Source organism: Urocitellus parryii, chromosome 7, assembly GCF_045843805.1.
Source record: "Urocitellus parryii isolate mUroPar1 chromosome 7, mUroPar1.hap1, whole genome shotgun sequence".
NCBI classification, from domain to species: Eukaryota; Metazoa; Chordata; class Mammalia; order Rodentia; family Sciuridae; genus Urocitellus; species Urocitellus parryii.
The window spans coordinates 127,851,432-127,879,218 of record NC_135537.1 but is presented as its reverse complement, the minus strand read 5'-3'; the positions used below and the strand labels follow the sequence as shown (position 1 = coordinate 127,879,218).

The window sequence follows — 27,787 nt, the reverse complement described above, 5'->3', positions numbered from 1 at the left end:
TGAGGCTTGACATTCAGCAAGCCGAGGCTGTGCACAAGTCAGATCTGTGTGGGAGCAGAATCCTGAGGAAACAGGAAGGCAACCTGCAAGAGAATGGAAAAATGGGGCAGACCCAGAAAGCATCAGGCAAAATACCATGTGGAGTGTGTGTGAGAGAGAGAAAGACAGAGGAATAGAGAGGTCTCTCCAAATAGTTCAATTTCCAAGAACCCTGATGCGTGGCTTTTTGAAATGTTCTCTTTATTCTTTTAATAAACTCCCTTCTTACCTGAACAAGTTTGAGTAAATTTTAGTTTCTGCAAACTGCTAATCTCTGACATGATGTTAGTCCATCTCAAATGGTGCAACCTCTAAAAAGTCTTTTCTCTTATGGTTTCCTTGACAGAAGAATCTGAGAAAGGGACTGGGGGAGGAGGTACCTATGAGGAAGGCACCCCCCCACACACACTTCAACTGCCCCTCAGGAAGCAGAAGCCACAGACTAGGGAAAGCGAGGGAAGAAAAGATAAGATGCCAATAATTTGTGCTATTAACCTGGGCTCAATCCTATCTCAGACCTTGTGAGAAAGTATGTAGAATGTGCCTCATTTGCATCTCCAAAGCATAAGAAGTTGGGACACTGCCCCCCACTTACTGTTCCTGTTGATGGAGGACTCCTAGGAATATAAACTCTTCTATAATTAGTCCTGGCACAGAAAAGTGGAGAATGGAGAGGTGAGATAGAATGGTGTCAGCATGCATGGGAACCTCTCACCACAGCTGTCCCTGGAAGTGGGGATGGGTAGGAAGTTTTGTCATGGGGCACCAAAAGTATCTGCTAAATATTTCAGATTCCTCTCTTATATATATACATGGACATTCCCCTTTGTGTCTCCAAAACACTAACTAGTCCAGACCAAACTCCTCCACCATAGCTCAGCCATGCTGATGGAAGCCCCTTGACTTGACTTTTGCAAGCTAGACCTTCTCCAATACCACGGTTGACCAGGGCAAACCAGGAGGGGGCGCCGGTCCTCACATGGAGTAGAATGACAGATAATTGATCTTAGTCCATGAGTGGTCTAGCCATCTCCATGAACAAGAACCAGCTCTCCCACTGATTTTGTGACTTTGACTAACTTACCTATCCAGCATCTGTTTCTCTCTCATCAATAGAAATGGAATCAATATTTACCTTGGAGGCTTGCTGGGAGCATTGCCTCAAGCGATGAATGAGAGATCCAGGTAAGGGCGGTAAAAGAGTTGTTGATGTCCAGTGTTTGTTCCATTGATTTCTTTGGGGACAGTATTTAGAAAGTCTGTTTTGCCTGAAAAACATGTGTTCTCTTTTTCTTGAAAGAGCATCTCTGTTTTCTATTGGGAGAGTAGCCTTCCTCTCTCTGCTCCTGTTGTTTAAGCAGAGTTGCCCATGTCTCCTACCCAAGGATAGGCACATGGCCCACCCAGGACAGGACAATCAGTCAGACAGTGGCTATTTCAAGCTGGCCATTCACCCCAAGGGGATGAGTACTTGAGCTATTGGGAAAGAGAAATCTATTTCTACTTGGGTTCTAACCACACAGGACATGAGTCTGGAGTTACTGGTGTCCGTCTCATTTTGATAGTAGGGAGAGCTGAGAGTGAAGCCCACATCCTTAATGGCATATATATGCTGCTGAGAAATGTCAAGAAAAGATGGAGTGCTGATGGCACCGTTTGGACATGGGACTCTAAAGATGACTGAAATAAAATTGCCTGGTTATTTGGGTGAACAAACATGTGAGTTGGATTCATGTTGCTTGTAACCCTCAGAGTCATAGCTGACACAGCACCGGATTTTTGAAGGATCCACATGGTTAGCCACAGGATATGGAGTGGTGATGACAGTGAGAGGTCAAGGACAGCCAGGGTGGCCCATGGTTCACTTACATTGACTTATAGTATGTCTCTACCAGCCTACTGGTTCACTCTGGTGAGGGATCCCAAGTCAGAGAAGACCATCCCCTTCCAAGAAGGGTGTGGGAATCTGGCTAGGCAGACCACATCTGGCTGGTTGCTGGTGCGGGGCCACTAATTTAGGGAGCCTGATGATCATACAATCTTCCTTCAGGGCACCAGGATCTTAGTGTTTCTGGCCCTCTCTCTGCAGAAAACTCTGGTGAGTTCCGCCTTCACAGCCAAGTCTTCTGCTCATGTCAGATATCTGTCACTGGACAGATTTGCTTGGAATGTTCTAGAAATAATCGTTAAACCCTAGAGGAGTTCCACTTGGGGGGCCTGAGATTCTCACTAGCAATTTTGGTGTGAGTGGTTCTCTTCAATTAGAAGCTGCTTAGGTTTATGATGACTTAGAAGGCCCGTTGTTTCTCTGAGTACAGTGAGTGCACCTAGAAGATTGCTTGTGTGTCCTTAAAGAAATAGCCATGTGCTCTGGTTCTAGAGCGTCTCCAAATGACTCTTAGGAATTTCTTTGGGGTATTGGCTCCGTCCATCAAAGTCCAGGCTGGAAACAGATGGGGTACATTAAATTTTAGGGCTGCTATGACAAATTGCCACAAATGAGGTGGCTTGAAATAGAAGTTTGTTGTCTCATGGTTCTAGAGGCTAGAAGTCTGAATTCAAGCTGCCAGCAGGACCCTGTGTTCTCTGAAACCTGAAGAAGAGAGCACTTTTGTGTTAGTCAGTTTTCCGTCATGGTGACGATAAATACCTGAGAGAATCAACTTAAAGGAGGAAAATTTTGTTTTGGCTCACAGTGTTGGAGATTTCAGTCTATAGTTGCTTGGCCCTCTTGCTTTGGGGCTTGTGACAAGACAGAATATTAAGACAAGAGAGCATATAGAGAAAGGAAACCTGTTTACCTGTGGCAGCCAGGAAGCAAAGAGAGAGGAAGGAATCAGAGGTCCCAATAACCTAACTTTCTCCCATCAGGATGTACCTCTTAAGAATCCCACCATCTCCTAACAATGCCACAGGCTGGTGACCAGGCCTTTAACACATGAGACTTTGGGGGGACACTTAAGATCCAAACCATAACAACTTCCTTGACTCTTTCTAGCTTCTGCTGGTTTGCTGAAAATCTCCAGCATTCTTTGGCTTGTAGTTGTAGAACACCAATCTCTGCCTTCAGTAGCCCAGGACCGTCTCCCTGTGTGTCTCTGTTTTCCCATCTTATAACGACACCAGTCACATTGGAAAGGGGTTAACTAGTCCCATTTTGCAAACACCCCATTCCAAATGAGGTCACATTCTAAGTTGCTGAGGACTAGGACATCATTATCTCTCTCTCTCTCTCTCTCTCTCTCTCTCTCTCTCTTTTTAGTTGGGGGAGGGATACACACCATTCAACCTATTACATGAGGTAATCAAGGAGAGTTTAATGAGCGACCTCGTTTCAGAGGTGTGGTTAGAGTTAAGAGAACCCAGGGAAGGATGATGAGACACCCAGGGCTAACAACAGCAGGCGCCATTAACACCTAGACCTGAAGGGACAAAAGGAGGGCGCCATTCCCAAGGGGACACCTGCCCAACACCTGCCTGATGGGACCCAGGTTTCAGCCAACTACAGTACCCTGGCAGGGAGAAAGCTGGGGGCTTGAGTACTCCAGCCTCATTCTCTTCCTGCCAGCCCCTCCCCAGGGTCTGTAGCCAAGAGATGGAGCAGTACCAGGATCTGGAGGGGCAAAGAGAGGCTGCCCCCTGCAGTGTGTCTTTATTTGTTTGATCTTGCAGCCACACCTTGGGGAGCCCCTGAGCCTCCAAGCAATGTGCTCTCCATAAGCATTCTGGTCTTTACAGGGTAGGGCCCAAAGGCCAAAAGTAGTTGCTGGGGAATGTGATTTTTTTTTCTGTTTCATTAACTTTCTTATTTAGTTCAATTTTGTAGATATTGGCGAAGGGGGTGGGACTCCCAGAAAATCATCTCTATTTTTCTGTCTTTCCCAGTGTGGAGTGTGAAGGCTGCTCTACAGTATCTCAGGGTGGCCACTCTGTGGTCTGGAACAGCCAATGGCTACCAGGTCCTCCTAGAGTCCAGACCTTCTGTATCTCAGGGACTAACCACCCTTAGGTGGACCACGTTCTGCCCAGAACACTAGTATCCCATAGCACATGATCATTCTCAGTTTTCTTATCTGAGAAATGGCTTGGCAGCCCTTGCAATGAATGAATTAAGGTTCATGTGAAGACCAGATGGGATGCTGAAAGGGAATGTTCATTGGAAATTGTGACTATAACCTTGGCTCATGACCACTATGCAATGTTTCAGGGGAGACAAGTTACAAAACGGGTTTGGAACCACAGTGGCATCTGGTGGCCATTATTCATATTGCATGTCTCCCTTGCTCCAACCCCAACCTCTTGCCTTGGTCCCTTGAACATTTAAAAAACTTCTCCACTATGTTCCCACGTAAGGGTTGTGGGTTTTCATTTATGGGGCTGGTGATATATCACATCCTGAAAGGACACAGAGAGGTGTTGACATCTGAAACCAACAGGGAGCATTCAGTCAAGAGAAGAACAAAGTCCGGGACAGGAATCCCAACTGCAGAGGCCTGGGGTGATCAGCCAGTCACTCTTACTAGCTCTATCATTGGTCTCTGACCACCCTCTGCCCCAGGGCACCTTTGGCCAGGGGAAAGAAGAACAGTGAGCAGGCCCATATCCACAGGAGGGTCCTTTTTCTACAAGTCTGTTGCTCTAGGGCTTCTTTTGAGGAATCTCAGGTGTCTGAGGTCTTCCTCCACCTCAGGGTCCTCACACTTCCGGGAAGTGACTCTCAGTACCAAAGTGGATGCTTCCAGACTGGGTCCCTTCCCCACCATGCCCCTGTGTCACCCAAAGTTTAGCCTCTCACCCCCCACCCTTGGTCTGGAACTCACCTGTGACCAGGCAGAGTCCTGAAAGAAGCAGGTGAGGACTCATATCCTGGGTTTGAGTGATGGCCAAATCCCAGCCCTGGTGAGTCCCAAGAATTGGCTTTCTGTGGCCCCAGATGCAGTCCCATCTGTTCCAGAACTGCTATCCCTACTTTCTGGCTACCAATTAAGTTTCAGCCACTTTCCTGCCACAGTCATGCCCCCAAGTCCCCCACCTGCCATCTGTTGGCTCTGTCCTTAGCACTCCTATAGTGCCCGTGTCCAACAATGACAAAACTTCTTAAAAGAAAGTTACCAGCCGGGTGAGGTGGCACACATCTGTGATCCCTGTTGCTCAGGAGGCTGAGGCAGGAGGATCACGAGTTCAAAGCCAGATTCAGCAAAAGTGAGGTGCTAAGCAGCTCAGGGAGACACTGTCCCTAAGTAAAATACAAAATAGGGCTGGGGATGTGGCTCAGTGGTCGGGTAACACTGCGTTCATTTCCCTCCTCCCACCCTCAAAAAATTACCTTACTGACTGACTCTCCTAAATTTTGCCCCCACATCTTGCTTTCCTATGGCTGTAGGACTCAACCATCCGCCACATTCTCGAGTTGGATGAACTGCAGGGTGATCACGTGATCCTGGGCATTTTACTTTTTAAATGAAGATTTATATGTGCATCTGTATCCCTGGTATATATTAATTTTGTAAATGATGCGTTCAGGAAAGAAAACTTTGCCCTCTTTCATCTACAAATATTAGACAAATTCGAGCCAGCTTAAATTATTTATGCAAAAAATCCTGCCAGAAATTTTCCAACAGCCCAAGAATCATCAACTATATTAAAAAAAAAAAAAACTAAACTAAGTGAAGTGTCCACCAGTAATGAAGATGGAGATTTTAAATGAATTTTGCTGTAAGAATGCAAGAAAAGTCTGCAATGAAGTGGAAACCCAGAGGTTCTGAGCATTCACTGCACATATTAGAAAAACAGAGAGTCTAAAAATCTGGCTCAGCTGGGCCACCCTTGAGGCCAATGAGCTCAGTCCCTGGGGGTGGGGGGGGGAAGGTGTCCAACGGCTGTCTATCATAGCTCTGCTGCACTGCCAATGAGGGAAGCTATTAATAACATCAGTTCAACTTCATATTAATGCATAACTACACATTAATATGCAATAATATATCCATGATCGATATTAGTGTGTTACTATACACTGTTAACCCATTTGATATATTTATATTATTTACCTAGTATATTCATTATAAATATTAATATCATTGATATTAATAATGAATACATAATAATTACATTATATAATACTTAGATACTATCTGTTGAGTTAAAATTAATCACAATTAAAATTAAAAATTCAGTTTTTCACTTGATAGCACATGTGCCTGGCAGCTGCCATATTGGACGATACAAACTATACTTCCATCCTTACAGAAAGTCCCACTGGGCTGTTCTGTCTAAAGGTTGCTGAGTGGAGGCTGATGTGAGCAGGTGATCCTTGCATGCAATGGAGGTGGTTTTCCCAGTGGGCCTCTGAGCAGGCCCATGGCCACAGTGTGTGTGTATAATGTGGGTGTTGGACGCATTGTGGCTCCTGTTGTTACCCTCCAGAGTAGGGAAGGTTCTGGAAGTGTGTCTTGGGAACATCAGTGTAAGACACCCAGAGGCCTTGCAGCTTCTGGGCAGGCTCTGAGCCACCCTCAACCTGTTCAGCCATGGTGAGTGCCTCCTACGGGGGAGGCTCCAGCAGGTCAGGGCGCAGGGCTTGTGAGGGACCCCAGGGCTAGGGAGAGGACACACCAGCTGGCACCTGCCAGGAAAGCCTTTATTCTCATGAGTCACCCCTTGGCTTCTTCCAGTTAACCCTCCTCGGGGACATTGAGCTTCTCCTTCACCCCACAGGCCACCACGGCGAAAAAGAACTCTGGGAAGAAGGTGCGGATGTAGACCGCGGCCTTGGGGATGGGGTTGGCCATGAACACCTCTTGCTTCTTCCGCCTCACGGTGCGCATCACCTCCTCCGCCACCTCCTCCGGGTGCACGCCGTAGGCCAACTTCCTGAAAAAGACTGAAGGGCCCCAGGAGGAGCCGGGGTTTGTGGCCTGGTGGGGAAGCAAGCTGTCCAGAACCCTCTGCCTGCCCCAAACCCTCTGCCTGCCCCAAACCCTCTGCCTGCCCCAAACCCTCTGCCTGCCCCAAACCCTCTGCCTGCCCCAAACCCTCTGCCTGCCCCAAACCCTCTGCCTGCCCCAAATCTGGGGGAAAGTAGGCCATTCTTGCTTCCAGGTTGACTCTGCTATCCGCTGGCCTCTACCCCTGGGGACATACTAGCTCCCCACCCCACTTGACTCTGTTTCTTCATCTGTGAAGTGGGCCTAGTTCCTCCTTGATACCTTGACTAGGGCACTTTGAGCAGGAGAAGGGAGGTGCACAGAAGAGTTGAGGAAATAAGAAGGAGCTGGATGAATTAAGGCCTGCCCTTTGTCATTGTGAGGCTGTGTTTGTCTAGGGCCTCCTGGGACCACTTGCTTTGACCTCCGGCTTGGTTCATACTGGTTCTTCAGTGTAGATGTCGAGTTTAGAATATTCTAGAATAATGATTATGTGCATTATAGGGCACTCACGGTGGACTGGTGAGATGGACGCTTTAGGCGTCTCAATAATCTCTATGAGGTAGGTATTATTATCCCTCATTCTGTAAAGGGGAAACTGAGGCACAGAGTCATTAAAGGACTTGCCAGTGTTCAACAGTCTGATCTGCAACACAGGCAAGCTTCCAGTGCAGGTGGTCTGGCTGGAAAGTCTTAGCTCCACTCTGTGCTGCCATTTTGGAAAGGGGAACAGGACAGGTTTTGTCTTTTTTTTTGGTACCAGGAATTGAACTCAGGGGCACTTAACCACTGAGCCATATCTCCAGCCCCCCCCCCCCTTTTGTATTTTATTTAGAGATAGGATCTCACTGAGTTGCTTAGTGCCCTGCTCTTGCTGAGGCTGGCTTTGATCTCATGATCCTTCTGCCTCAGCCTCCTGAGCCACTGGGATTACAGGCAGGTGCCACCACACCCGGCTAGCAGAACAATTCCTAAAGCCCAAATTCTGGTTATTACTCATGCAAAACAGGCAGGCTGAGGGACAGGTTGAGTGACTAGGGTCTGTCTGGCCATGGTCTGTTGGTTGCAGGTCAGGATTTTCTTTGCCTGGTGCCCTGTCCTAGAGGTTTGTGACATGAATCCTGCTGTTACCTATTTGCCCAGGCTCTACCACCCCCAGACTCATGCTTTAGGAACACCCCCTTGGACCTATTGAAACCACAGCAAGACCTCCCCTCCCCAATCCCTCCAGCTTCCAGATCCCCTCCAACATCTCACATTTCAAAATGGAGGATTCCCAGTTTCCTTGCTCTGGATAAACGTGGTATGACCGGATGAAAGTGGGGCTCACGGTACTGACCACAACATCATATTCCTCCACTTCGGCTCTGAGACAGTCAAAGAAGCCTAGGGCCGCATGTTTGGAGGCTGAATCTGGAAGAGAAACAAGCCAGAAGTGGGGAAGGGCCCCAATCCTGTTTCCTGGTTGGGTACACTGGAGGCCAGAGGGCCCACATACACATTCCTGCAAACTCAGCGCTGGAAGTGGCCTTAAAGAGTCCAAGCTTTGCTTTATAGATGAGGACAAAGCTCTCTTGAAGAGGTAGAAAGAGGCAGGGCTGGGATTGAGTCCAGTTTAGCTATCTGCCTGCTGTGTGCCATTGGCCAATTTACCCGAGACTCAGTTTTCTTTCTTTAAAAATGATGATGAAATCTCTCTTGACAAGTTATTATGAAGATCAAATGAGCAAACATAAAATGTCCAGCATGGATATGACTTCCCATTCCTTCCCAGGACTGCTAATCCCCAAGGGACTTATCCAAGGTTCAGGCCAGCTGGTGACTGCGATAATCTCAGAGGTCAGATCTCCCTCTTACTTCCAGCACCACCTCCCCACACCTTTTTCTTGGAGAAACTGTCCATATCATCTATATCATCCATAGCATCTAGCTCCAAATTCAGTTCAAACCATGAAGGCCATGGATTGGGTAAAGAATTATTCTAGAAATTCCAAATGGTGGATACTCCCCAAATGATGGGAAATTAGAGCTACCTCTTGAGTACGTGGGCCCCATCTGCAGGCAGAGGAAGGCAGTAGGTGGATGTATTATGGTCTCTCTCCCATGCTCAGATACCCACAACCAGATCCCTTACTCCTTCCTTTGTTCTCCAGCCTGAGGGGCCAGGCTGTTTTGGGAAAGCCATCCAACCCCCTCACTGTTCAGGGCTTGGGGTGCAGGGCTGGGGCTCCAGTTCATCACCCATAGAATGAGGCTCACCAAGAAAGAATTGCCTTAAGCATTGAACATGTGTGAGCTGTGTCACACAGAGCCTGGCTCGTGGAAACCCTTGGATAAATGGTTCATTTTTGCATGACCACTTTTAAATTTCCAGAAGGTTCAAAATTAAAAAACGTGAGCTTTGAGTACAGAGAAGCAGCCCGGGAGCCGAGGTGAGTGAGAGAGTGCAGTCTGTGCTGCAAGTACTCTCACCCCTCAGCTCCTTCCAGCTGTTGCCAGGTTGTTCAGAAGCTGAAATCCTGACATTTATTGAAATGTTCCAACATTTGTATAACTAAATATTAAATAACAAAAAGAAATTGCCACTGTGCTGACTGAACCAAACCCAGATGGGCACCTGCCTGTGCTTGCACCCCTTCCCCCCAGGTTGCCCTCCCTGGTGTGTACAGTGAACCTGCACCCATCATTTCATGTGAGTCTCTGCACTTGTGTGCGACTCTCTGTCTCATTATTTTAAGACATTCAGCCCTCTGTATCCATGGGTTTCCCAGCTGTGGATCAAAAATATTCAGGAAAAAAATTGTGTCTGTACTGAATATGTACAGACTCTTTTTTGGTCACTAGTCCATAAGCAATAAGCAATACCATCTAGTAACTATTTACATAGAACGAACTTACTCTTTGGTATTGTAAGTAATCTAGAGATGATTTAAAGTACATGAGGCTCTGTGTAGGTTGTATGCAACTTCTATATGATTTTTAAGGGACTTGAGCATCCATAGATTTTGGCATCTCTGGGGGCGGGGCTTTTGGAACTAATCCACTTAGTAATTAATATTCTTAGTAACAAGGGATAACTGTGTATGGATTGAAGAGGGGCAGAGGAACTATTATGCCCAATTTGTGAATTATGAAGAATGAGAAGCCGAGAGATTGTGTGAGTGAATGGCACCAGATTGCACAGGTAAAGATGGGCCAGTATGGACTTAATAAATCTATTTCTTTTGTTCAAGATACCCAGTCTGTGGTATTTGGTTATAGCAGTCCTAGCAACTCATGCAGGGGACCTGCACAATTTTCTTTTCTTCTTTCCTCTCTCCCTTTTGTGCATTAGATGCACAATGAGCTCCTATTTTGCACATGGTACTGTGGGCCACTAAAGACAAAGAAATGGCATGTTCCCTGCCCTCCCAGAGCTTACCTTACCAGAGGTGGGAATGTCTCTGGAATTTTCCCAACAGATCTCATGAACATCTACTTGGAAATCTCTCTTTTCCTTGGACATCTTAACTTTAGGGCTGCCCCTCCCCTATAATTCTGCCATTTTTTCTTTCTCAGAATGTCTGCATCTCTAACCCATTTTGTGATGTGCACCCAACCTTCTTTTCTGTCCTTTAGGGGTATCCTCATGGAGGAAAGGGCTTTGTGCTGGGACTTTGCATCCAAGTAGGAGCATGACCTTCATCTGTCTTTGTTGTGTTCAGCCAGCACATGTCCTGCCCATCTGTGAAGCTGAGCTTCAGGAGGAGAGGAACCCTATTTCTTATATCCCATCATCTCCCATAGGGATCTGCATGCTGTAGATACTTGAAAAAAAATGAAATGAATGGATAAAAGAAAACTTCGTAGACACCATCTCATCTCTGATGAGATATTCTTTGTTCCATGGAATCAGTCATATGCCTGGTCTTAGACATAACAGTGCTTGTCTTATCACATAAGAAGTACAACATGAGGCACGCCATTTTTGTCTTAGCAACTTACAAGCTGTGCGAAATGGGATCCCAAACTTCCCTTGGATGTTATTCACTAACACAATTTGACCTGTCCTCCGGGAGATCATGTTGGGAAGCAGGACTGGAAAACACAATGAGTCAGAATTAGAAATCTGAGTGGGGTCAGGCAGTCTCTTTCCCCACCCCCTCCATCACACATGACACCACTACCTCAGTGGCAGTTAGACTCCAGCAGGACAGGGATGGAATGGACCCCCCACAATCATCGATCTAGTGTTTTCAAAGAGAGGGCCAGCTCAGCTGGTTTTTGGCTGGATGGTTTTAAATGACCAACCAATATGCATTAACTAAGTGACACCAACTTATTAATAATAGGAAAGACCTTTTCTTTTTTAATTCTTCTATTGTCTCAGGAAAAAAAAATCCCTTGTTGGTTCTAATATGTCTTTAGTGCCTGTTTTGCAAATGCTAACAAATCTTTTAGCAAAGAGAAAGACTGAACATCCTCCAGGCTGCATTGGAAGGACTTACTTCATGTAGTTTTCAGTGTGCCTTCTATTCATTGAGAGTGAAGAGGGGTTTATGTGTGTGTTGGTATGATAAATATGTCTTCCTAATGTGGATTCGACTTTAAAATGAGGAAAAGTGGAGAAAGATATTAAGTAAATGAATGGTAACAGGTGAATGGGGCTGGGGCCCCAAATGAAACATGGTGCTTGAAGACTCAACTTTTAGGATGGTCAATTGAATTTAGCCCCTTTGTGTTAGGGATGAGCAGAGGCTAGTGACCAGACGCAGGTCCCTTAGCATGTGAGAGGCCCAACCAGGAGGAGAAACCAGCTCTATCTGTTCCCACTGCACTTTTTGTTCCTAATTTTCCTGCCATAGAGCAGTCCCCATAGAGGGTTGATGGAATGACACACCACTGTTGGTGTGTCCGTAGGGGCTGGGCTAGAGGAAATGGTCATCTCTGGGGTACTTCACTAGAAGCTCTGGAGAGTCCTCTTTCTGCCTCAACTGCTTCTTTTCCCTTCTCTGTCTTAGAATCCCATTACAGGAGGCTCTCAGCCTGGGAGCTGGCTCTCAGGAAGGTGGCTCTGAGGTCGTGCCTTCTCCACCCCTGCACAGCACCTTGCTCCCTAAGTGGGGAGGCATTCTTTGGGTTTATCCTCTCCCCTGAGCTGCTGATTTGATAAACATTTCTTCCTTTCTTTCTTTGGGGTATTGTTGTTTGTTTTATTTGCAGTTATTTCATGATGTTAAAATTTCAGAAATGGTTGCTCTTAGATTGGGGGCCCTTCCTTCCTTCCTTCCTTCCTTCCTTCCTTCCTTCCTTCCTTCCTTCCTTCCTGGCTTCAACTTGTGCTTCTAGCTCATGGTGATCTCCATCCCTAACCTCCTGGGCTTCACACCTGCTTTGGAGCTCCGCGGTGAGCCTCCAGCTCATCCACACAGGAGCCTCCAGCTCATCCTTTAAGGGAGGCAACATCTTTTTGCCTTTTTTGTTTCAAAGAAGGGGTTGAAAGAATACTGGGTCTCTCGTAATTGGGGGATGAACCCTTTCTCTAATTCATTTCTGAAGACAGAACCTTTGACCAGGTGTCCTGGTTAGAAGCAGCTCAACTAACAGGATGGTGTAGCAAAATACAGGCAAAAGGTGAAGACAGGGGTGCAGAGGTGTTGAATCTTAGGGGAGCCATGGGCGTGAGTATAGGGAGAGGGGTAAGGGGCAGAACTCGGGTGAGCAGAAGGGTTTCATAAGAGGGAGGTTGGAATATACCAGAAAGACACTTCCAGGAGCCCTTTTCTGACACCAACGTATACTAAAAACTAAATTTTAAAAATGTTGTTAAGTACGGGAGTTTTCTATTATGGGTTGGGGAATTCTGTCCAGAATCTCATGACTTGTCTGGCTACCAAACAGAACCCTCCCTCGCATCCTGTGGCCCCGAAACCCACAGGGAAACTCACGAGACCTTTGGTGAGGGTGATGGGCCCAAAGTAATTGGCATCCATGATCTTTTTGTCGAGCTCCAGAGAGATCTTATCAACAGGTCCCTTCACCTTCACACTGGCATTGTTGATGAGAATGTCCACGCAGCCATAGCAATCCAGGACTTCCTTTGCCACATCCTGGACACAGCTGATGTCTGCGAGATCCAACAGGACCAGCTTCGGGGTGAATGTCTGCTGAACCAATGAGAGATGGGTGGGATCAGGGACCCCAATCTAAGAGCAACCATTTTTGAAATTTAAACATCATGGAATAATAACTGCAAATAAAACAAACAACAATACCCCCAACAAAGAAAAAAAGCCAAAAGAAGAAGTTGAAATGACTCTGGGATGAACGAGAAGGATGAAGAATTCATTCTGGGGACCAAGGCAACAACAACTCCAAATTTTTAAAAAACTATTTTTTAAATTTATTTTTTAGTTTTAGGTGACACAACATCTTTATTTTATTTTTAGGTGGTGCTGAGGATCGGACCCAGTGCCCCACGCATGCTAGGGAAGAGCACTCTACCACTGAGCCACCACCCCAGCCCCAACAACTCCAAATCTTAAAATGCAATAGGAAGTCTGTTTTTTTGGCCAAGTTTCCAAAACTGATAAATCCAAATACTCATATACTCATATACTCAATTCTTGTCCTTGACATTGGTCCTTTTTGGAGCCCTAGCAAGTTTCCAAGGTGACATCATTACTTTTAATATTTCTTTTTTTTAATATTTTTTAGTTGCCAAGGGATTTTTAACTTTATTTGTAGGTGGTGCTGAGGATCGAACCCAGGGCCTCACACATGTTAGCTCTACCACTGAACCACAACCAGCCCCTACTTTTAACATCTCTGAACTCCTTTTTGGAAAGTACTTTTCAAACTGGCTTACAAAATTCAGAAAATCCATCACAGTACTCTGGAGCTACATTTGGTTTGGACCTAAATCATACACTCAACATAGTATCTTTGGAGCACCCACTATGTGCCAGGTACCGTGTTTAGCTCTAGACACTTGCAGTCATTAAGACTCTATTAGCCCAGGGGTGAAGGGTAGATGGGAAAATTGGTGGCACTGTGTGGTTGATACAATCCTAGTGTAGGACAGACACTAGTTCTGAGATATGGCTTTCAAGAGAAAAGACCACTGTGTGGTCACATTTGTGTGGGAAATCTAGACTCTTCTCCCTAGACTCTTCTCCAAGTTCTTTTTGGAGACACACAATGCATACCAATGGCTCTGAGAGGTCCTGTAATCAAGAAAACAGAGGACTCTGGCTTAACTCAGCACTGCCCACACAACTGACTGCAGAACATTGTAATCTAGTAAAATCCTAAGAAACACTTTGGAGAATTCCATCTTGTCCTATTTGATCCACCTCCTCAAATACCAGATTTAGCTGGGGCTGGGGCTAAGTGATAGAGCGCTTGCCTCACAGGTGTGAGACCCTGGGTTCGATCCTCAGCAACACATAAAAATAAATAAGTAAATAAATAAGGATATTGTACCCAGCTACAACTAAAAAAAAATTTTAAAAAATACCAGATTTAGTTCTAAATTACTTTTGGCTGTTGACAAGTATCAAATCCAACCTCAAGGGTGCAGATTTAAAAACAACCCAAGAATTTTGAGGAGAGCCTGAAGCGCAAGTTCTTAAACAATGCTCCCGAAATGCTGGGAAAAATTGAAGCTGCCCTGAGATAAATATTCACTTCCTGGGTGACATCTTGGGAGGGGACTTCATGTCCCTGATTTCTTTGAAGGGATGTCATTTGAGAATTTGTTATCCTTGTTTGTTTTAAAACCAGCCCTGTCTATAATCAGCACAGACCTTGGACATTCCTTGTATTCTAGATTCTTTTGGGGTGTAACTTATACAGACTCCGGATGAGAGTCAGGCTAAATTTTTGGCATGGTGAGTAATCAAAGCAAGTCACCCCTTATGCCTATGTCAAGGTCAGGGGGACCATTGCCTCCTATTTGCCCAAAGCAATTACCAATTTATTCCACTTGGCCCAAGAGCCCTACCTCAATAATCACTGGAGGCTACGATAATCTCTGGAATTCTAGGAATGGTTGGGTCACCTAGAAGTGACCTGAGCCAATTGCTGAAAGCCTTACCTTTCTGGGGTCAGCCACACTGGTCAAAGCATCATATAGGTTTTCTAGTCTCTCCCAGTTCTTTCCACACAGCACCAGTCTCGCCCCACCTGTATGGAACACCCGAGCACACTCTATGGAGAAAAAAAGAAGTAGGATAGTTATAAGGAATTCAAGCAGTCAAAGAATTCAAAAGGGCTGGGGATGTAGCTCAGTTGGTAGAGTGCTTGCCTCAAATGCACAAGGCTCTGGGTTCGATCCCTAGCATCACACACACACACAAAATTCAAAAGTCTTAGCACCATGAGGTCATTTCATTCAGATCTTCCTCTAGGCTAAAATTTCTTTTCTTTTCCTTCTCCTTATTTTATTTATTTATTTTCTTGGGGGTGCATGTATTGGGGATTGAATCCTTATTCCTGCACATGCTAAGCACATGCTCTACCACTGAGCTACACACCAGATTTTTTTTTTTAAAGGCCTTTTGAACCTCAGCTTAGTTGCTTCCTGTGAAGAGAAACTCACTGTAGGTGAGTTTGCTGGATAATTCTAATGACTGAAAATTCTTTCTTATATTGAACACAAATATGGCCCTGACCACCTAGCCTTTATTTAGGATCACACTCCTACAGAGAACCTGGAAGATACCTAAAATCTTGAGAACAGCCACTATGCTTGTCCCTATCCAATGCCCCCCATTCTCTACATTTTCTCTGTGGAGAGATACCTCAGCCAGGGCTCTTTTTGTAAAAACATGAATCTTTTTTCTGTCTAATTAATTTTATTCTGGACTAATTCCCGATTGACCCAACCTAGCACTCTTTCAACTGGGCAACAATTGTAGACACACAGTATTCTTATGTATCAGAATCCTGATACTTAAAAATAACAGTGGTTCACTTTATTTTGACAACTGGATCGTTCTAGGAACTGTTGAAAAAGATTTGCATATATTTGCTCATTTAATTCTCATCAAAACCTTAGGAGGTGGTATCTCAGGTTGGATTCCCCAGACATAGACTCTGAGACAGCGAATCATGTGGCCAGGATTTGAGGGAATACTATAAAACCTATCTGGGAGTGAGGACACGGAGCAGATGCCAGCCAACACTGTGGTCTGCGGCAAAGTCTGACCTTGGCTTGATCCAAGGAAGTTTCCAGAGTCTAAACCTATCCAGCACAGTCCTAGCTGAGGAAAGAGGACCAGCTTTTGCACACTTGGTGTCAGCCAGTCGCTGACTGTGGCTGTCCCCTCCAAGGCTGCAGAACTCCTGGGCAAGGTAAGGTTCACTGGCTGAGGATAAATCTCTGGGAAAGAAAGTATCTGTGAGCCATTAACAGCCAACACCTGGGGATAGGACGCACAGCACCTGAAGAATGAATGAACTGGCCAAGCACAGGGATGGGTGGGAGGCACCAGCAGCACCTTCTCCAGGATGGTATCCAGTATTGTCCCCAGGCTGCCCTGGCACACTGAAGGATGCCTGGCAAACTGGATGGAGCCAGATACCTGGGTGCAGGGGCTCAAAGTGATTTTGTAATTGTGTGATTTTTTTCTCCTACAAGGGCAGCAGGTTGATGCAGATAGAAAGGAGGACACCAGCTGGACCAGATACTTGGCTGAGGTTCTATATGTGGGCTTTGTAAGCAGGGGAAGTGGGGTATTGAAGGGAGAGCAGTTGAGGGGCTGGACCATGTTGTCTGAAGGTCTGAGAACAGGTGCATTAGGGTTGGGCTATGGCTCAGTGGTAGGGTGCTGGCCTAGCATGTGGAGCTCCCAGGGTTCCATCCACAGCACTGAAAAACAAAACAAAACAAAACAAAACAAACAACAACAACAACAACAACAACAACAACAAAAATCAGGTACAATGGAGAGAGCTGGAAGGAGGGGAGCTGTGGTCAGTCTGCAGTCTGAGTTTCACACATCAAGAAGTGACTGCAGCCAGGCGCAGTGGTGCATGCCTGTGATCCCAGCAGCTTAAGAGGCTGAGGCAGGAGGATTGAGAGTTCAAACCCAGCCTCAGCAACTGTGAAGTGCTAAGCAACTCAGTGAGACTCTGTCTCTAAATAGAATATAAAATAGGGCTGGGGAGCTGGCTCAGTGGTCAAGCGCCCCTGTGTTCAATCCCTGGTACCAAAAATAAATAAATAATATGTGACTGCATTAATCATGTCATGTTGAATCATTAGCACTGCAGAAAATGTATGGCTTCTCCCAATGTGGAGGTTTTATCGAAAAATGGGATGTCCATGATGACTGTGGATGGCAAAATTCAATAAAGATCAGTTCATCTCCATATTAATTTGATGCAGGAAATCAGGATCTTAACATGTCCTGAGAAATGACAAAAAGACTCTGAATTTTATTTGAAATGCTTTGCACATTTGAATCCGAGTAATAAATATGAAGAAAGCAAAGAATATTTTGAAAACATTGTTATTAAAATACAAAAGCCCAGAAATGAAAGCAGAGTGTTAGTAATGCAATGCAAGCATACATAAAAATACTGATGAAAATAGAGCCAGGCATTGATGAGAATTTAATATATATTTGATAGAGTTAGTGTTTTGAATTAGTGGGAAAAGAACATATTATTTAAAAAGTGGTATTTGGATATCTGTTTGGAGGGAAAACTAAACGCATTATACCAAAATATTCTAAACAGTTAAACATAAAAATAGAATCATAAAAGAACTAGAAATGGATATATATTCTTGAGTTGGGAAAGGGTTTTTTGAGCATACACCGAAGAAACAAATCACAACAGAAATGATTTGTAGATTTTTTTTTTTGTACTGAGGTTTGAACCCAGAGTTCTTAACCAATGAGCCACATCTCTAGTCCTTTTTTGAATTTTATTTAGAAACAGGGTCTTGTTGAGTTGCTTAGGGCCTTGCTAAATTGCTGAGACTGTCTTTGAACTTGGGATCCTTCTGCCTCTCAATCCACTGGGATTACAGGCATGTACCACTGCACCTGGCTTGATTTGTAGATTTTTACCCTTAAAAACCTTACATCAAAAAAGCATAAAAATAAATACACAAAAATAAAGATATTAAAAATATTTTTAAAAAGCATAAAAAAGAATAAATCAAGTAAAAGCATTTATAACCTATATATAAGTAAATAACTAATTAATTCTTATTCAAAGAACTCCTACAAATCAATAAGAAAAAAGATAAAGACTAATAAAGAAATGGATCAAGGAGATAAGGTAGCAATTCATTTAAAAAGGACCAAGAGTTAATGTACAGAAGGTAAGAGTTTATACCAACAATAAAGAGATGCACATTTAAACACAGCACACATTTTGATTGAACAGATAACCAAGAACAAAATTGATAATAGTTTTGGCAATATAAAAGGGGCTTTCCTCCCAGTTTCAGTTTAGTGAAATATACATTGTTATAATCCTTAGGCAGAAAAACTTGACAGTATCTTTAAAAGCACTAATTCTAAGCATTTGTTCTAAGGACATAATCAAGAATATATACATGGACATAGTTATAAGATTGTTTATCTCAGGATCACTTATAATAGTAAAGAGTTGGAGGTAATTGCAAATGTCCAATAGAAAAGGAGATTGGTAAGGTAAATTATAGTAGGTGTAGACAGAGTATTTTGAAACCCCAAAAACTGATTTTGCTGAAATGCATCTACTGACATACAAGAAGTTCACAATAAACTAAGTTCCAAAAAAAAAAAAAAAGGGAAAAGATTTAACATCAATGTGTCAAATATAATGCTATAACTTGACCAATGTCTTTGTGTGTATGTGTATTACAGGATAAATCATATATATCTATATGTAACAGGATATTAAATTGTAAGTTTAACTAAAGCTCTGAGATGAAATAGATGCAAAATTCTAAAGTTAGGTGGCAGTCCAAGATGCAGATTTTCAAAGAAAATAACTGAAACCCTATTTTAGGAAATTCCATTCCCTTTAGCCAAAAACTGGATCATGAAAACGGATCAAAGAAGAGGATTGAGAGAGAGGGGTAGCTTGGGAGGGGGATCTCTCTGGAGAGTGAGTTTCTGCCCATGGACTAGGGTTGGAGATACATTTCTTTCCTGTCACCTCTATCCTAGAGAGAAGGTACTAGAGGGACCCGATGAACAACCTACTAGGAGTTCCCTGCAACCAGAAACCAGCCTAATGTTTGAGTCACACCTGAGAAATGTAATGGGCGAGAGCCAGGAGCAGAGGCAAAGAAAACTAGGGCTGCTCCTTGGGGAATTGTCTGAAGCACAGAAGAGCTCAGAGCCACAGTGGACCAGAGGTAGGCCATGCTTTGGTTGAGAGCTCTTTTGAAGTCGGCCCATGAAGACCTGTTAGAAGGGAAGTAGAACTCCAAAAGGAAGCCTCTCCATGGAGTTGACAAACCACAAAACCAGGGGCCAAAGGGAGAATGTGGAGAAAAAGCGCATATGCCCCACTTCACGGAAGTGAGGAAGAATTGCTTCTTTGCAGCACTTGGGGCTGGAACTCAGGGCCTTGCACATAGTAGGCAAGCACTGCACCTCTGAGCTACAACTCCAGCCAGACTTAAGTTATAAGCACATGCAAGATCCATGCAGCTTGGAACCATCTTACAACATGTCAGTTGAGATAAGAGTGTCTTGTGCTCTTCTCTCTCTCCTTCCTGCCCATCTGCCCCTAGGAGGGTCAGAAACAGCAGGAAGCTAGCCTAGTATTGAGAAACTGATGTAACTTCATTTTTGAAAACAGCTTCTACCTCAAGGCCTGTCCAAAGGGAGGGGGGCTTGACCCTGGTTATTGGAAAAAACCCACAGAGCACTCCTAGACACATACCCACCCTGCTGAGTGGTTTGTCTGTAAATGATGGAGAGATCTGCGGCTCCAGATGTCCCTGACTCAGTTAGGCTAGGTGAGGACCCATAGCAACGCCCTAGCAACCACCAATCAGCATGAGACAGGGAAAATATCTGGGATGCCAGATGACCCCCCCCCCCCAGTAGTCTCGGTGGTTGATAACATGTTGGGAAACCATGTAGGTTAGCATATACACCCCTCATGGATTAAACCAATCAGTTAAAATGAATCCCCCTCTTGTACTAACCAATCACCCCTACCCAACTTGTTCCCGTCAGTGAATGTGCTAATCAATGTTAGGAGTTGTTATTTGATTTTCATGTGGTGTGAAATGATTTGCTGTGTGATGTTGTGACACTTAGAGTATCCCCCCAAAACCTATAAAATCACACTGGACAAAGGACCCAGGCTCACTCCTTGAGACCCTGAGTCCGAAACGGTTTTGAGTCCAGGCTCGAGCTTGCAATAAAGACTCTTGTGTGATTACATTGGATTCAGCTCATTGAGGTCCCACAAATCTGGCATAACAGTACTTGCTCTAGCTGTGGGGGCGGGGAGCAGGATGGGGAAAGAAAGTTCAACTTTAAGGAAAATGGACATCTTGATTATACATTGGACTAGGCGTCCCAATTTTTCAATCCGTGCAATGCTTTGGGGCCTATGGTGACCAAAGGATTTTACATAATCTATAGTAACCAGAAAGCCACGGGATGTCTGATGTTTCTTTCTTTCTTCTTTCCCCTTAAACTGCAGAGGAAGGAGTTCCCCCTTTGAATAAATTTGAAAAAGGCTGACACAATTTGTTTGCCTCTTGATGAATCTCATTCATTCACAAATGATCATATTTAGGAGCATCGTAACGGAGGAAGGGGGAGGAAATAGAAGACACTTTCCCCAGTGGGGTTCTAGGTGTTGTTTGCTTTTTAACTTAATCATTTTTTAATTTTTTTTTTTTATGGCCTAGATGACAACAGAATTCATGAAGACATTTCATTTGGAGGGACATTCGGAGTTTTAGCTGTAATGCCGAGGGGCTATTTATATGTGTTAGCTTTTTGTTGCTGTGACCAAAATACCTGGAAAAAAAAAAAAGCAGCAACTTAGAAGAGGAGAGATTTATTTTGACTCACAGACCACAGTCGACAGACTCCTTTATAGAAACAGCAAGGCAGAGGGGGGCAGCAGAGGAATGCCACTCACTTAAGGCAGAAGGGAAGTGGGGAGGGGCCAGGAATAGATACAGTCCCCAAGGCCAAGCTCCCAGGGACCTACTTCCTGGCTCCGCCTGCCTACAGTTACCACCCAGTAATTCATTCAGATTATTCATCCATCACATGCATTCATCAGCCTATGAGGTTACAGCGCTCACCATCTGATCATTGCATAAAATCCCCTACAATTTCCACTTCGGAACCTTGCTTCAGTGGGGAGGAGGTTGCCAACATTAGGAGGACGGTCCATTTTCAGAATAGAGTATTTAGCCTTAATTGGGATGTAAGATCCAAATTGTAGCCATTTTCACCACCATCCTTCCCTTTTCTTGCCCCAACTTAAAAAAAAAAAAATGAGCCAATCGCGTGCATGCATGGTGACCCCGCCCCTCCTATCAGGACAAAGGCAGGCAGCCCTGAATGAGGGACCAGAGCAGGCAGACTGGCAGCCCAGGTGCCCTTGCTGGCCAGGTTCTATAGCTCGCCCCCTGGCAGAAGTAAAGTTTGCCTGGCCCACCGGCTCAGAGCAGGTGTTTGACTTCTTGTAGCACCTCGGTCTTTCTAATGGGACGTTCTAGATTCAAACCCTTAGCATTATAGCAGCCATGCTGGGTGTCAAGCAGCCACCCGGGTCACATTTTTACAAATAGAGACATGAGGTTCCTTGAGTTGATCTGAATTTCCTGGAGTCCCACAGCTTGTAAGTGGTGAGGCCAGGATGTAAAGCCAAGGAATCTGAAGTGGGACGTCCAAGTTGAAGGTCACTTGTTCTCCACACTAGGATGCCTCTTGGCCAGTCCCACCATGGCTGGGAAGGGATATACTGTCCCTCACCCATTTTCTTCCTTCCTCTTAAGCTGGGTACTGGGGGAGGGGAGGACCTGTGGCCAGGAGCCAGACTAAACCTGCAGCCCTGGCTTCCTTCCGAGAGGCACCTGATGTTCTACGACCTCTCTGCTGCCACCTTGCTTTCCCAGGTGGGCCCTAGAGGCTGTAGCCCACTGCAAGCCCAGAGGCACCAGTGTCCCAAATAAATCATTTTTTCTGCTGAGGCCAGGCTCCTGCTGTACCGGGTGTTATTTTTACTCTTTATCAGCTGGGCTCAGCATTTATCTGTGTGAAACACCAGGACACTGGCCAATTCACACAAAGAAATCTCAGATGCCATTGACTATAAGATGCTTCCTGGCTTCAGAGGACATAGAATGAGAAAAGACAGCTTTCTACAGATTGTTAGATGCCCTGTAAGATACCTGATGTCAGCTTTTTTTCTTTTTTGGACCTGGGGATTGAACCCAGGGGTGCTGTATTATTGAGCTCCATCCTCAGCCCTTTTTATTTTATTTTATTTTTTTATTTTAAGACAGGCTCTCAAGTTCTCACTAAGTTCTCCAGGCTGGTCTTGAACTTTCGATCCTCCTGCCTCAGCCTCCCCAGGTGCTGGGATGACCAGCATGTTATCACTGCACCTAGTGTGATTTCAGCAATGTTTAAAGAGGGAAAATTGTGCATTTTAAAAGTGATAAAAAGCATGGGCAGGGGAGATATTTGGTTGGTACATTTCAAGTGATTGAAGTATTTTGATTGTCACTCTTGCCACAGACATGCCAGGTGTAGGATGGCATGATATCTGACTTGTCTGAATTGTGGGGAGTTGGGATGTGGGTTGGATGTCCTAACTTTGGTCTGTTGGTTTGACTTTCTTAGTGTACCACCTGGTGCTTCCTGGGGGTTCTCCCGGGTTCCATGGATCCAGAGTGTGCTGTGGGCTGCACAGAACCCACTTCATCCTCTCCCTGTCTCTCGCTTCCTCCTTTCCTCGGGCTTGAGAAATGGAGCAGTTGGAACCTGGAATCAGTGGCACGCCGAGGCCAGGCATTTGTTTAAGGTCACACACACACGCCCCGCTTCTCGAGTTACTTCTAAATACTTGGACTTTATTTCTTTCTGCTTTGCATTTCTTCCCAGGGTGGGTCAATGAGATAAAGACAGAAAGAATACTGACAGCAGTCAGGACAGAATAGGTCACATTCCACCCTTCCCATGCCATTTTGCTCCTGAGATGTATTTCCTAGGGTCCTAACCAAATGAGATTTTTAAAAACAATTAAAACAAATGCACAGCTCTCAGCAATAGGGAGACTAGTTGTGCTATCTAGTAAGCAAATGAGCGAGGACATAGAAGAGCTGAGCAACCTCCTCAAACACCAAGCTCTCAGGAACCTACGTAACTATGGACCATATATCCAGGCCATAAAGCATGCATCAACAATTCAAAAGAATTGAAATCACACAGAGCATATTCTTGGACCATATTGGAAACCAATAAAGCAAACATATAAGAACATGCTTATCTAAATGAGTGACCTCCCTGAACTCGTGGTCTCTGTTAGAGGCCATTCATCACATAAACACATGCTGGGAATTTACTGGATGCCAAGTATAGAGTTAGGTGCTAGGGATACCAGGGTGAACAAAAGTCAGGCTCCACCATCAGGAAGCCTGGTCTAGGGGACCAACTCAGAGACAGTCAGAGCTCAGCCCAAGGAGTAAGCTAAAGATGGTGTGGGGAAACAAAGGATCCCAGGATCTAAGAGGGAAGTTCCTCAGGGGCCAACAGCAAGGGGCAATTGGCAGGAGGGCTCCAGGGTGGAGGGGTGCGTTGGCAGGCGGGCCAGATTCTAGACAGACATCTTCTATTTGGAGAACAATATTTCCCAAAGTCTTTGACTTTGAACGGCTCCAATTTTTCAGGGTAAAACTGTCACCTGATGTCTCATCTGATAAACAAATGTGTGCTCTGTTGGAGTTTGTGTCCTGCTCCCTTCTGAGTTCTCATTCTAATGAGGCAGGATATCCCCTTTGGGAATTGCTTCGTGAATGGGCCATCTACAGACCCAAGTCTATGTGCCTCATGCTCTGTTCTATCCTGACGTGGTTGACCCAAGTGGATCACTCACTGAAATCTAATCCATTCTCAAAGCATGCAGATGGACTGCCATTGAGGTACCCACAAGGACAAGCAGAAGGCATTGAAGGAATTCTCAGAGAGGCGGTTACAAGTGTTCTCATGATGGTGGCACCATGGGAGGAAGTGCCCAACCCCCAGTAGAGACTCTCTGGAAGGAATTAATTCTCAGGACACAGGGGACCAACAGTCACTTGTTGAGTGACTGATAAATGCTTGGCTCTGTGGGTTCCATGCTTGATTAACAAAAACAACAGCAGAAATCACCCCTAACCCATAAAACAGATGGGGTTGTGCTATCATTTTCAGAATGACAGAGTCAGAATCTTGCAAAACCAAAGGACATTCAGAACCCCTCAGGGCACAGATGCCACCAGCAGAAGAGCCTCTGGGACTATCTAATTCAGGAGTTGCAAATGTAAATGCCTTCAAGACTGGGTAGTGAGGTAGTTGAAAGAATCAGGCCAAGAATGATACAATAGGGAGTGGTGGGGAGTGTGGCACAGGGAAATGGGTCTGCTCTGCCTAAATTTGTACATCAGCATCATTATTATAAATAATGAGAGGCTCCCATGATAGCCCCAGGTGCTCTTCTAAGTGCTACCCTTGTGTGAATTCATTGATTCCTCACAAAGACAGTATGGGGTAGAGACTGCTAGCTCCGTTGCTTCACATGAGAAATTGAAGGCAGAGAAGTGAAATTGAGATGGTAAAACCAGACCTGGTTGTGAAATGAAATTATAAAAATGTTATGGTAAGAAATCAACGCCTGGGGAAGGGATTGGTTCCTTTATCCAGGAAGTGGAGGCTTCTGGGTCCAAGGCCAGGGATTTCTCCAAGGCCTTCCTTGTAAGAGGAACCAGTTCTTCCCCTTATCACACTTAACTTCCGAAAACATGCTTCCCCGCTAGAAACCCCGTGCACAATTGTCCATCGGGTAGACTGGAAAATCTATGACACTAGAGAGCCTAGAAAGATTGTGAGAAACTGTGGATCGGGGCTCAGAATTTGGAGTTTTGTTTTCCTCTGGGCCCACCCACACAAAATAAAGTTTGGAGTTCTCCTCTCCAAGTGCTGCCTGCTGCATCTCGGCCAGTCTGTTTCCTGCAACAAAATGTCCAAGTGCTGGAACCAAGCATTAAACCCAGTACCCTTGTCTGGGTTCAAAATCCAGATGCAACCCCCTCTAAGGGCTTTGCCTTTCAAAATTTCTGGAAACTCCTTGAAAGCAATATCAATAGCATCCATAGATCGGTTTTAGCCCTGTGCGATCGTAACCTGATGAGTGCCAATCCGCTCACTTATCAGGCAAGGAAATTGTGACCTCTCAGGGAGCAAAAAACTTGCTGGTTCCGTGGAAGATGCAAAGAGAGAACACAGAATTGACCCCTCCCCTCCTGGCAGGCTAGAGATGAGCACACCAGGGAGTGAAGCCCACTTACCTTTGCCCAGTCCTGAGATGGCATCTGTGATCACCACCACTTTGTTCTGCACCGCTGACTTTGACCACAGCCTGGACACCTCCTGATATATGAAGAGGAGGCCGCTGATTCCCAGGAGTAGCAGGGGCAACATCAGCATGGCCATGACCCCCATCTTGCTCTGGGGGAAGACAGGGTCAGAGAAGGATTGGCTTTGCAGAGAAACTGATTGTGATGCCCAGGTCTGCAGGGGACAGTCACTCCAATCCCAGAGCCTCTTCTCCTGGAAACTCAGCTCTGTGCAAGCTCCCGGGAAGTGAGCACCCGGTGAGCATGCTCAACCCCAAATGTCCATGAAATAAGGAATTACTCACGGTGTCTCTGAAAGCAAGCTGGATCCAGGGCGCCTGCCCTCCCCAAAGGTTAATGACAAATTTAATTAAAATGGGTCTGCATGTTGGGAAGGAAATCCATGGGTGAAGGCCACTTGCTTGGGCCTTAATGGTTATTTATAGCTCTCATTTGCACTAAAGGGCTTTTCAGGGTAAATATAGTGTCTATTCTGATATTCAGGGACACATGCTGGCCGGCTCTGATTTCAGAGTGCTTGCCAGGACTGTTAGAGCTCTCCTGGGTTGGAGAGGTTTCCTCTGCAACTTGGGGGCTGAGCTTTAGGGATCTAGACTCTCTGCCCAAACAGCCTCAGCCACACTTCCCGTATCAGGGAGCTTCCAGTAGTTCAGACTGAGGTGGTAGCAGGGCTATTTGTTATTCCCTTTCTGATTGGGAATGAAAACCACAGGAAAAAAATTATTAAATAGAACAAAGCCTGGTGCAGATGGAACCATTTGGAGGTGTGACACAAAATACCAGAAAGAACACTGTCTGGGGAGTATTTTGTAGCTCTCGGAGCCTTGGTTTTCTCATTTGCAAAATGGGAATAATAGTCTTTTCTTGCAGGAATGTTGGGAAGACAAGATACTGCAAATTGTGCATCTGGAATAGACTCCCCCACAGGAGATGACTCTTGTTAACTGTTATCATTAAAAATACTAAGAATTTATCTCCCATGTTAAATATTTCAATTGCAGAAGGGGACTCAGTGCAGTGAGCAATGGAGAAACGAGTTCTCACTTCAAGCTCTCAAGCCATGAAAACCCAGAAGACAGTTGCAACAATGTTCTAATTGTGTGGTTGAAGGCTATGAGGTTGACCAGGAAGCAGAGTAAGCAGCAATGTTGTGCAGGAGTGGGGATGAGGGAAATGGCATTTTCCTCCTTAGGAATAACCAGGGAAATAAAGAAAAATCCCCACCATCCAAAATGCATGTATTAGTTTTGCCTTTCTCTCTGTATTTTCTTTTTTTTAAAACTTCATTTAAATAGATTTGCAAAGTTGTTACTCTTATGCTTAGCTCTACATTTGTGAGATACATCCATATTGTTGTGCGAAGTTGGAGATTATTCATTGTGTAAATATACCTCACATTTTTAATTTATTCTTCTGAGAGCAGGCATATGCAGAGGCCCTGGGGCAGCGTGTGCTTGGTATTCTCCAGGAGCAGCAAAGAAGCCAGTGTGATGCAGCAGAGTGGCAAGGGTCGAGGTGAATAATAGATGAGGTTAGAGAGGTAGTTGAGAGGCTTTATATCATGTAGGATATGGCTAGACCTTTGGCTTTTAGTCTAAAGGAGGTAGTAATCCCTGTAGGGTTCAGAGGATATAAGAGACATGATTAGACTTTCATTTATTAGAAACAGATTGTAAGGGGACAAAGATGGAAGAAGAGAGACCAGTTGAGAACTTGCAAAAGTAACCAGGCAAGCAGGGATGGTGGCTTTGAGGTGATGGTGGCCAAGGTGGTGAGACCAGCGTTAATTCAGACATATTTTGAAGGTAAAGCAGATAGGATTTGCTGATGGATTGGAGAGAGGGGAGTAAATCAAGAGAGAAATTGAGGGTTACCCAGACTTTGACTTGAGCAACTAATATGATCAGAGTCCCCCTCTTTTTTTTTTTTGAGATGGAGGAGGCTGCAGGAGGCAAAGATGTTGGTGGTGAATGGGTGAATTAGGGGTTCAGTTTGATGCATGTTAATTTTGAAGTCCCTGAAAAATCCCAGTGGAGGTGTCCATCCGAGACTTGATTCTACTGGTCCGGAGGAGGTCTGGGGAAAAGGTCTAGGCTAGTGATACACGTTGGAGAGCTAACACGTGTAGGTGGCATTTACAACCATGCACTCTGATGATGTCCTTTAGAGGGTGAGTATAGACAGGGACATGTTTGAGGGCCAAGCTCCTGGGAGCTCCACCGGTTAGAGTTTGGGGACT

At 45.1% G+C, this 27,787-nt stretch overlaps 1 protein-coding gene across 3 annotated transcripts; it reads right to left on the bottom strand.

Annotated features, from left to right (window-relative positions):
• Positions 1 to 6,655: 6,655 nt before the first annotated feature.
• On the bottom strand, positions 6,656 to 25,974 carry Dhrs7c (dehydrogenase/reductase 7C). Of its 3 annotated transcripts, none has more exons than XM_026390587.2 (7): positions 25,833 to 25,973; positions 25,480 to 25,639; positions 15,040 to 15,152; positions 12,895 to 13,108; positions 10,947 to 11,039; positions 8,220 to 8,375; positions 6,656 to 6,919 (listed from the first exon to the last, which is right to left on the bottom strand). In XM_026390587.2, the coding sequence occupies exons 2-7, from the start codon at positions 25,631 to 25,633 to the stop codon at positions 6,711 to 6,713; spliced, it is 939 nt and encodes a 312-aa protein (XP_026246372.2). In that variant the 5' UTR covers positions 25,634 to 25,639; positions 25,833 to 25,973; the 3' UTR covers positions 6,656 to 6,710. The 3 variants fall into 3 exon arrangements, with proteins under 3 accessions (XP_026246372.2, XP_026246375.2, XP_026246373.2); XM_026390590.2 differs by having other exon boundaries at positions 12,895 to 13,105; positions 25,833 to 25,972; XM_026390588.2 differs by having other exon boundaries at positions 25,480 to 25,974.
• Positions 25,975 to 27,787: the final 1,813 nt, after the last annotated feature.